General features: G+C 28.6%; 1 protein-coding gene and 1 long non-coding RNA gene across 2 annotated transcripts; both read left to right on the plus strand.

Annotated features, from left to right (window-relative positions):
• Positions 1-852: 852 nt before the first annotated feature.
• Positions 853-1,241, plus strand: LOC119669978. The gene is made up of 2 exons (XR_005251650.1): positions 853-961; positions 1,028-1,241. It is a non-coding gene; the product is annotated as an uncharacterized LOC119669978 (long non-coding RNA).
• Positions 1,242-6,610: 5,369 nt separating this feature from the next.
• On the plus strand, positions 6,611-9,892 carry LOC119669982. The gene is made up of 2 exons (XM_038080058.1): positions 6,611-6,986; positions 9,040-9,892. The coding sequence occupies exons 1-2, from the start codon at positions 6,611-6,613 to the stop codon at positions 9,849-9,851; spliced, it is 1,188 nt and encodes a 395-aa protein (XP_037935986.1). The 3' UTR covers positions 9,852-9,892.
• The last annotated feature ends 2,374 nt before the right edge of the window (positions 9,893-12,266 follow it).

Below are 12,266 nucleotides of genomic sequence, written 5' to 3' on the forward strand. Positions count from 1 at the left end.
GTCTATTATAAGAAGACAGTTTTTAGATATAAAAATGTTATTTTTTTACCATTGTTCAACTCTTTTTTTTATATAAATAGGCATGTTAATCGATCCACTCACTCTAGTACGATTTATATACAATAATTCTGCAATGCATATTATATAATTTGCATAAAATAAATTTTGAACCTATCAAGGTCTTAAATTTAAATTATTAATAATATTAAAATTGCAAGGGAATCAATATTTATTCATAAGTGGATATAGAATACTAAAAGTTTTATTTAAAAAAATAGTAAAGTTAGGTTTCATAGAAATGCTATTAACCGTAGGTTAATAGTAGGTTATCCTCTGTAGGTCTGATCTGGTAGTAATAGCACTTCTGTCGAATATAACTTTTTAATTTGTTTCTTTAAGATTCTGGAAATAAGTTAAAATTCAGTTAAAAAAGACTCTAAATCTTTTCCATAGAAGATATGCTACAAAAATATATGTGCGATACAGATATAGTAGCATATCACCAATATAAGGATTACATTAATGTTTAATATGCTAAGAATATATTAAATGCAAATAATTTAATATTATTATATGTAGAGAAATATAAAATCTAGAAAAAGAATAAATAAAACTAAAATGATTTATCAGTAATGTGAACACATGTGATTGATGCATTATCAATCTGAATAGAGAATAAATGAGAGACACTAAGGTTGATAACAACATTTTTTTTTGTAAGCTTAAATCGCATTTCTCTTATTGTACTGAGGTCATTAGATTTTAATTTTTATTAAAAACCCAATAGTAAAATGGGTAAAACCCGTAATTGACATTAAAAGGGTTAAGCAGTTGATACCTATAAAAACGAGTACCTTCGAAATGCAAACGTATTCTATTTGAAACACTCAATATTATAGCAATCAAATGAATCTGTACGTTTTATTATTGCTTGTAGTAGCCTTAATTGGTTTGACTTTGGGTAAATAGTATTTTTTATCATTGTAAGAACTTTTACAATTAATTTGAATATCCTTATTTACTTTAGGTAATCCAAGTCCTGCTGGCGGCGGAGGCAGTTGTCCCGATAAATATTCGTGTAACGGAGGAGGTGGTCCTTCCGAAAATGGGTACTAGACTTATTACCACTATTTGAGCACGGTATTTTTATATAAATGCCTCGAGTTTTGATGATTATTTCTCTAGCCTTGTTATACACCTTGAAAAATTAGAAAAATAAAATACAAGTTTTAACAATTTAATCTGAGTATTTTGTTTTCAACAATTTTTTCATTTCACATAATTTTCAATTCATAAAAATTATTTCTAAAAAGTGTTTTTTAACTAGAAATGATGAAGTTATGATATTATTACAAATTTGTAGATAATTTCTATGCTGATAAAAATGCAAAGCAGAAAAAGGACATTTCAGTAAATCCGCCTATATTAACTCTGGCACGCCTTGATGCCAACGAACTGGTTAACACGCGTCGCAATCTCGATAACCAATCTCGGATTAATTTTGATTGCATTAATTGAAAAAGGGACACTTAGGTTCTTACAATAGGAAAAAATTGAGGAAAAATCGCTTGAGAAAAAAATAACATTTATAGGAAGAGATAAGCCATATTCGTATACTAAGTAAGAAAGTATTAAATTAGTATCGTACATAGTTTGTATAAATATTACATTTTAAATATTTAGATTACGGAAGAAAATCACAATGTAAAGATTATTTTTTACTTATTTTTAAATAAGTTATGCATATGTATATAATTATTAACGAATTTTATTATTTCTGCAATTAAAAAATCTTTTTAAACATATAAATAAATACATATAAGTTTAGAGAACGCAAATACGAAAAGTTCTACAAATGAAAAGGTAAATTTTAACCCCTAATACGTAAGTTGCTTCTGCAGATGGTGATCCAAATACCGTATAGAAATATTGAATAAAAAGAATAGAATACAAAATAAAAATATATAAATAAACACTGAAATGTAAACACTGAACTCATTTGGGTTCCTGGACATAAGAACATCGAAGGGAACGAGAAAGCTGATAGTTTAACACTGGTGTTTTCTGGTGTTTTCCTGGATGTGTCACTGGCAGTACTAGTTAATATTACCCTAAACCATTAAGAGAAGTACCTTCCTCTACTTTCTGTAACTTGCCAATAACAGATGAAAAACACTTAAGAAATGTGCAACTTTCAGGTTAACATGGCCCATCAATAACAAAAATAGATCCTCTAAACTCATCAAAAGAGAACACGTGAACACTGCAAGGCTTACTGCAGTTCTTTCTGGTCATTGGTGTATAGGAACCCATGCAGAGAAACTGCACATTTCTCATAATCCTCACTGCAGAAGTTGTGGACATCCATAGGAAAAAAAGAAACCATAATACATTTTCTCTGTGAATGCCCGGCTTTGGTGTCCAGAAGATATATGTTTTTAGGAAGATACTTCTTTGATAGTTTTTATCAATCCGTTCATCGGTGAAGATGAAAGACCCATTAAATTATTTAAATTCGGCGGGATGGATTAAGTCCTTACTCTTCTATACTAGAAATGACTCTAACTATTCTATATATATCAGTCCTTACCACTAAAATAGTGCTTATTGTTTCTGCAGTCAATAAAAAAATATTAAATATAGTTTCAATGATGTGGAAATTAAATAAATAAAAAATAAAATTAAACAAATAATAATATTAATTATGTATTTATGTTTAGTACGTTCCACACAAGACTCAAATAGTTTAGCCTAAATTATTACAAATTTCACAAATAATGCAACCATACAGCTGCCCAATATTTAACATCAGTTATCTGTATTAAATAAATTATTAATGTCCGATTTGAAGAAAGAAACTAAATTCTTGATATAAACTAGTATTTTCAATATAGAGGTTTTATATCGAACAATAGTGAATTGCAACAACGAATATTTTTTATTTTTAATTAATTGTATTTTTAGCTGACCACACACCAGTTTCGAATATTGTCAAATACCCGTCATTAGTAGCCTTGAAATTTTTTATTTTAATTAATTATATAATTATTTAATATTTTTTTGAGACTGCAAGTACCAGAGCTTGAACTCGTAACTTGCGCCCTGCAAAATTTGAAGCTCAGAGTCAGTATTCATTAGTTAATTGGCTCAAAACGATACTTGAATTGTTTGTTTGAGCTTGGAGTTATTTATTTAATTGTCGGTACATATACCAGAATCACACGTTAATTAAGTATTTTACTAAGGATTGAGTATCTGTACTGTTGCGATAGGTTGTTAAGAGCTACGTATACTTGAACCTTAATGACAATTGATGACATTTAACAAGGTTGGATCTTGGTCCTTATCAACATAAATTCCTAAGAAAAAAATGCCTAAAGAGTCAGTTTGAAAAATAGTCTAGCCTTAAATGGAATATATCAAAAAGTTAGTTAATTCTGAATTCGCTTATTTCTAATAGCGCGGTCTTTTTTAAATTTTTAATAGACAGCATTGTTTAAAGCAGGGCTTCGACCAGTAATTTTTTCCGTTTCGGTTCAACAAAAAAAAAATTATACCGGTATTCGTTTCCAGTTGTCGTTCCAGCAAAAATATCGGTTTTTTTCGGTTTTCGGTTCGGTTCGGTTCCGCTACGAAGCGTTGGTTTAAAGCTCTATTAAGTAACAGTCGTCAGTTAGAGTACCTGACGAATTTCAGTATAGTCTAATTACACTGAATCTTTCAGAGACTGTCGCTCATGATTAAGCATTTCCTCAACTACATTTATTGACATTTCTAGCCTGTTTTGACTTCCAGCTTTTAAATGAGCAGTAGTTGATCAAGTGCTGCAGAAAAGTAGAACTAGATTATAGATATTTGTAGTTTGTTAATAATATCATTAGTTAATCTGTGTACAGTGAAGGAAAATATAAAACATGTTGATTAAAGCATATTGTGAAATCACATATGCCTCATATTTCATGACATTAATTTGTGAATATAAAATATGAGAAACCGATATTTAAGCATTTGTTGGGCACTACTCGGTGTGATTGGGAAACAATTTCAACAACGAGTATATAGTTTTTTCTAAAAGATAGAGCTCTACAAATGCATTTTTAGAATGCAGTAATAGTAAGAATGCTGTTATAGTTAAAAGCAATAAAATAGTATTGACCTTTATATGATAGCATGAAGACTGATATATTTTCTTAAAGCTGAAGATCTACAAATAGCTTTTTTAGATTGTAATAACGATTGTAATAAACAGAAAAATATATGTTATATTGTAAGGTACACAGTGACGTTCTCCAAATATTAAAGGTCAAAAGATATTAGCAGAGTATCTGAATCGATACTGTAATTGATGTAAAATCTGGACGGGTGAAAGTTAATGCTAACGCTGGGTAAGATGTTTACGTTAAGTCATAATATTAATAAAAAAAAAAAAAACAGCACTGCATTCAGTAAGAAATTAATAAAGTATTAAAACAAATAAATTATATTGATATTTTATAAACATTAAAATATAATTCCTATATATTTTTAACAATTCTCTGAGGTAGGATGAAATATTCATATTCATTCTTTAATTGATTATTTTTCAGATCTTCCAACAAAATAAAAGAAACCAACTTCAATCCGTTATAGACACGTGCTATAACTGACAAATTTCAGTGCACACGTGACCACACCCATATTTTTTTATTATAACTCATAAAAAGTAAAAACTGCTCAGTAATGATAAGCAGGTCCAACATTGATTAGTTTAGTGCTAATTTGGTTGTGATTTCACATCCTTTCAGGAACTCTTGATTTTTGATCCTGTTGATTATATTTTTTATTAATCCGCTTAGTGGCACAATTATGTGGCATAAGTTAAGCGGATGTCAAAATAGAAACAAACGTGTGTGCTTTGTATGTCTCCGGAGTTGTATTGCATAGGGAGAATTGATATGTACGTTCCTGCCTCTCTGTGATAAGGATTAAAGTGAAGTTCTCAGGCGTAAGTGCGAAAAATATTTTAGATAAAAATTATTAAGTGAGGGTAACAAATCGTTTGAGTGGTAATGAATTTTTGATTGTTTTTTTAATTCGATTAATATAGGTTGATCTTTTAGTATTGGGCTCTTAAAACGGAAATAACTATAGAAATGTAAACAATGAAGTTACTTCAAACAGTAACATTGAAATATGCTTAGTGATGGGGCGTTCTATAAAGTAACCTAAAAAATCAGTTACTCAAAAAGTAGTCGAATAATGTTAAAAAATTTTATTATGAAAAATGAGAGAAATTTTATATAAGATTATTTTAATTCTTGTCTTAAGTTTGGGAGAATCCACTCAACAAAATAATCTATTTTACAAGCTGATATAAATCGGTAATAGATCAATTTAAAAGTGAACATTTGAATACCTTTTAAAATAGAAATTAAAAACAATTTTTATACTTCTTATTATTAATAAAAAACCGAATATTGATTTGTGATTTTAAACGAGATCCTATTAATCACATATATATATGTATGAATTTAAATTTAATGGATATATAAATTTAACTTATTTGACAGAAATGTAATAAGGCATTAATAGTTTTTAAATTTATATATAGTATGGTCTTGAATAACGTATAATCATTTTAAATTGTATCAAATAAATTTAACGGATGATGGATATTTAATAATCTGGATTTTTTAAATGATTTGCAATTTAAACGGTATAGCGCTGAATAAATTTAACTAATGGTGGATATTTAATGATTTGGAGAGTAGCTATGTAATCAGCATATCATATTTATCTACTATTATTGAGTTCAGTGTTTTCATTTTGATTGTCTTTTGCTTTCTTATGCGTAACAATATGTAGATATATTCAGTGATAGATGAGGACTTGGAGCAGTAAAGTTTTTGGTGTCTTCTTTTTATTTCAGAAAAAGTTAATATTGAAAGAATATTTTGTATCTTAGAAAAAATATTTTGTTCTTAATTTACACAACTAATATCTGCATACCTAATATATATTGTTCAGTGTTTACACCTATTCAAAAAAAAAAAAAACATTCAAAAAATACCGACTGAGGTTATTAGCCATTTCAATAGTCATCTATCACGCCCTATTAAAGATATCTTCCAAAGAATTTGTGATACAAATTATGAAAAAATTTCTATTAAAATAATTTCATATTTTCTACAATTTCAAGTAGCAACTATAAGTAATCATATCATCTTCTCAACACTAGAATTTTTTACCTAGCTGTAAATTATTTGGAAGGGTAGTTCCTTCTTAATATCTATAATTGCAAATGCTTTCACATGCAAGAAGTGTATTTTTCACATGCTCCGCCTACTTTAAGGGTGTGTTTTCTATACATACATTTAAAATGTATCTAAAGGAATAGTTGCTGTAATATATGTTTTATTAACTCTTCGGAAGCTGAACTGTGAAGTTCGAATTTTGTATTTTAAGTGTGAAATTATTGAAAAATAAAAAAATTGTTACAAAAATTGATGAAATTTTAAAATTAATTAATATAGTGTTTAAGAAATCAACAATTATTAGATAATTTTAATTGATTAATAATTGATTTAATGAATTAAAAATTAAAACTAATAAGCGTAAACGTTAATCTATTATGTCGTGGATAACTTCAACTGAAACTGATGATCGTAGTTCTACGTCTTCAGTTAATAGTGCAATTGCTGAGAATTTGACAATGAATGGCAGCACATCGACAAAATTGGAAGTTTCCAATTCCAATACTGCACCTCTACAAATGTCCAAGAGTATATCAACTATAGTGACACAAACTCCAAACTACTCTATAGTGCCCAAGTTAAATGGCAAACCTCCGGCACTCATTTCCATTCAACAATTGCCAGCAAATAATTTACAACCGAAGACGGAGTCAATTTCTGATGGAGATTTATCTGATTTTTCTCTAAATGATACCGAAGACGATGAGGAAGAATATCGTAATTGTATTCTACTTAATGGCAATCAAACGGATGGTGGGTATTTAAACTATAACTATTAGTTTTCAGTGTTTTGTGAATTTCACATATATCTGTTCCATATTTTTACTTTATACGAAACATCATATCTTTAATACTAAATAACTGAGACTTATGTATTTAATTGTCTATATTATACTAAAATACCGTGTTATCTATGCTATCTCAGAAGTAATTATACAAATCGCAAATAATTTATTTAGAAGCTTTCTAAAAGCTTAAAATTGTGATTAAATAGATCATAAAGAAAAAAATCAATATTCCTCAGTTTTCAGAACCCTATAGCTTATTAGTATACGACGAAAATTTAATTCATGTCATCTTTCCAAAAGTTAAAATTTGCTACAATTTACTTATAATCTATTCTATTAAAGAAATTAATTATTTAATTTTTAATTATTTTTCTATGCATTCCGAAAAGAGAGTAAAAATATTCATTAGATTATCAATATATATTTTATTTAAACTTTGTCTTAACAATGCCTTAATACTTACTCAACGAAAGCTAGGTGTCTAGTTATACATGTTGACGCAAGCTTAACGTGGCAGTACCATATAGGCACATAAGACAAAGCATCGGTTATTACACTAAGTGGTCTGCATAGGGCTATAGCACGACAGTCTGGGCTTACAATCTATCCAATTCAATCAATCAATACAATAATTACATTAATCGATCTGGACTTCCACTATTGAAATTTGGGGAACTGCCACAAAACCAAACTTGAAGATATTACAATGCTTTCAGTCAGAAGTTAGCAGAATTATTGTTAACGCACTAGAAATATATAATTATATAGAGAATTTAAGGTTTGAATATAACAGAAGAAATTTGAAAAAGAGCATAGAAACGCTACGAGAAACCAGCCTAATGATCTAATTTGCCAAATAATAGGCTGATAACTGAACAGGTTTAAGCCGTTTTCGTAGATTTGCCCGCTAGATCTTTAAGATTGCTTCCTTGGGATCCAGAACTATTCAGTTCAAGCTGCTAAATATTCCTTTTTGTAAATTTGTTTACATTATAAATATTGCTTATTGTTGTACGTATGTTGATAGTTTAGGATATTAATTTAAAAAAAGGAAGAATAAGTTATAGAGATTCCGTTCTAAATCAATTGATGTCGATCCCACCAAGGCAACAACTTCAGTAACTAAACACGGGGAACACTTTTTGCACGTCTTCATTAAATTCTTTTATTTTTTTGTTCTATATTTAAAATATTATATTAATAGAGAATTTTTCTATTAATATGAATTGTGGTTTCTATTATTGATGTGGAGTACAGTTCGATGGACAAAATATGTAGGTTTTTTACCTTCAATTCGAATTATTATAGCAGTCTAATGATAAGTTTATTTTTATTTATACTATAATGTCTCAAAACGAAGAGAGATATATTTTGTATACGGTTTTTTAATTATCCCTATTTTGGTACCCTTGACATTATTGTAAATAATGGGTGTTATTGAATTGATTCAGGTGTTCATAGCGTTGTAAGGGAAACGTAAAAGACCATAAATAATTTGTTTTATTTTGAAAATCAGACAAGACAAATTGATATATAATATGAATCCATATTTATTTATATTTTTATTTTGTAATCTGTCTATAGTGCATCTGTTTGTTTCTCTGTTCATCTATCTATAGATGACACTAGTTTCATAGTTTTTGAGTTAATAAGTTTTTTTGTAAATTTATACATATCAAGTCTACTTATGAATGAGTTTACTTGGCTATAACATACAAAATAACTGTTGTACTAGATTATACTCTATAAACTAGATGTATTTTTAGATATATATTACAAACAAATAGTTATAATAAAAATTTACAAAAAATTAAATAAAAATTTTTTGTTATAAATAAATAAATAAAAATTTTTTTAGTTCTCTTTATTCACATCTATACGTTTAAACACTGTTAAATCTACTGCAATGCGATCTAACTATTATTTTGTTTATTAGACTTAGTTTTACTATATATTAACTCAATTCGTGCAGCATATTTTTTAAATTAATTAACCTTTTCATTTTATTTTTAAATTAGTAACGCGTTCTCTCTCAAACTCACCACGAAATATGAACTTGCTTCAGTCTCCAATACAATCCAATACCTCTCCGACTAATGGAGCAGTGAATAATGGCCAAATTGTTGGCGTAGTGCGTAAAGTTTTTACAAATACACGTGAACGTTGGCGTCAACAGAATGTCTCTGGTGCATTTGCTGAACTACGAAAATTGGTACCAACTCATCCACCAGATAAGAAATTATCGAAAAATGAAATCTTACGTTCAGCTATTAAATACATAAAATTATTAACAAATGTTCTGGAATGGCAGAAGCAACAAGATGAACTGCAGCAAAAAGATATTGATGGAGCTGAAAATGAGCCTAATAATAATGATAAACGTCTATCTAATGGTCATGATTCTATACTTCCTTATGGTAATGGTCATGTTGTTAGTTCATTTGAGCAACAACGTGTAGGACCTCAGTTTCTAGTGAAATGTGAACGGAGTGCAATTCTACATAGTGTTCACCGCAGTAATAATTTATTGATGATAGCACCTGGTGCATTAATACCACGTACAGTGATCAAAGCAGAGCGCATAACTGTTGATGTGATGAATGGTAAGTTGGGTGCAGAAGACTCTAAAGTGTTATTACCAGTAGTTCAACCTGTACCCATGCAAGGCTTGCATGGTGTTAATGCGTTGGATGTTCGTACTTTGACTAAAGCTGCTAAGTCCAGTAAGCGAAAGGGTGCTAGTAGTGTTAAAAACACAGAAGGCGAAAGTTTGACCAAACGCAAGAAGGATAATGGAAACACAATGCCATCACAAAATAATCGCATTTAAAGGAAGAGTAAAATTTTTTATTGTTTATTAGAAAACATTTTTTAATTAAATAATATATTATTGCAATAATTGTAATTTATTTCAACTGTGTTAAGAAAACTATATATGTTTTATGTGTATAAGTAAATAAATAAAAGATATTAAAATTTTTTTTTTAATTGGAATTAACTGATATCTTGTAGCATTGTTGGCTATAAAATATTTTCTTATCTTGTATTAATAAATTAATGACTTCTACATTAATAAACCATTAAAAAAGAATAGGAGAAGCTGTATGCATCATATTAATATAGCATAGGTATATGTTCTCCAGACGCGGTTTAAATTAATTTATTATTTTTTCTGTTTTATTGCCATATCTGATTTTTTCAAGATTTATAGCTTTAACAGCTGTTTTTGGCAGTGTATATATAGTCCTCGATTTCCAAATAAATTATTAAATTAAATCTTGTTAATTGAATAACAAGTAAAAATTGATAAATACGCTTTGAGAGCTCTTATAAAATTCACAAGTTCGATCTGGTCTGAACTGGACATGAATAATCAGCTGCATCAATTAAAACGAAACCTACTCAGTACTACATCATCAAGGCTGACAGGTCTCTACGTATAAAGACCATTATGATGCTGGATATATACTGTAATGAAAATTGTCGTGGTTGTGGCTATGAAGAAGCAGAGGAATCCATGTTTGACAATCTTTGTCAGTACCCATCTTTAGAAAGTCACAAATCTTTGTGACGCCTTTTGTTACCGACCTGACAACTCTCAGGTCGTATCTTGTAAAAGTAAGGACTTAGACAACTTTGCTGACTTGTCAGGTTGGTTGACTGTTTCTTGAATGGGTGAATTGTGTTCTTTAGCATTACCTGTACGCCAATCTCTTGGGAGGTCCTTCCGATGTGCGTATAAACAATTTAACCCGTTGAGTTGAAATCGGCTTTGGTATACAAGACCGCAAATCCAATCTAATCTAATACCAATTTAAAAATATGGTCAGATATGTTTTTTATTCGGAATAGCGATTAATCAACAAAAATTTAAAAAAAAATTTTTTTATCCTTGAAATAAAAAGAAACTGTAGTGTAGATCTCATATCAATATGATATAGACCTCAACAAGAGAGAGAAATTCAAAATGGATCAAAATTCTACACAATGAACTATAATTTTAACATGAAATTGTTGAAGTTATAATGTTATTAATGTGAATTATTACATTACTGAGAAATAATATGGATTGGCATAGAGTTTTGGTTTCAGTTGGTGCCCGGTGAAAAGAGCACTAGAGATAGGTAAGAAAATAAAATTACCAAATTAATATTTCAATTTTTAGAAGAAATATTTATTGTAATTTTTTTATATAAGTTGTAATTTAACGTCAAATTTTCCAGACGAAAGTGACTATTATATTTTAATAGAAATTTGTTACATTTCATAAAGAGGTTTTTCGAACAGTAGTGAATTACAACAAAAAAAATGTTATTTTATATATTATTTGATTTAATTGAATTTTTGGCTGACCATACAGCTGTTTCGAGTATTGCCAAATACCCATCATCAGTGGTCTTGGAAATAATTCTTGTATTTAATTATTCGTAAATAATTATTTTTTAGACTGCAAGTACCAGGAATCGAACTCGAGTCCTGCGAAATGTGAAGCTCCGAATCAGCGCACCTCAACCAACTGATCCAAAGCCGTACTTGACTTTTTTGTTCGTATATTTTTCTGGAGTTTTGTTATTATTACTATGAAAATTTTTATTAACAATTTTACTTGCTGTGTTTATATTAGACCAAGATCACTGATGATGGGTATTTGGCAATACTCGAAACAGCTGTATGGTCAGCCAAAAATTCAATTAATTAAAATAATATATAAAATAAAATTTTTGTTGTTGTATTTCACTACTGTTTGAAAAACCTCTTTATGTAATTTTTTCATTAAAACGAACAACATTTTATCTTTTTCTATAATTATTATATTTCTAAATCGAAACCAAATAACTGATTAGAGTGATTTTTATATCACTAAAAGTTGAATATTTTATAGTCGTTAATAAAATTGAAGTAAAAATTTAGGAATCATTCATCTTAATAAGGGTATGAAGTTCTTAAAAAATTGGTTGAAAGGATTTGTAAAACCAGGATGGGAAATTCAAGAAATTTTGACAGGCTTCGACGCTTGTCATTTGCAGTCTAAGTATTATTCATTAAACCAGTTAATATTTTCAAAGATCACTGATAACGATTATTTGATATGACCACTGATGATATCTAAAAAAGGAACATGGACTACCTAAAAATTCACTTAATTAAAAATAATTTTAAGGATTTAGATTTTTTTACTATTCCCTCGTTTGCTATATGAAAATGAATTTCTTGCCATAGAACATATAAATTTTAATAAAAGTTT

This window comes from Teleopsis dalmanni, chromosome 1 (assembly GCF_002237135.1).
Source record: "Teleopsis dalmanni isolate 2A chromosome 1, ASM223713v2, whole genome shotgun sequence".
In the NCBI taxonomy this organism is placed as follows: Eukaryota; Metazoa; Arthropoda; class Insecta; order Diptera; family Diopsidae; genus Teleopsis; species Teleopsis dalmanni.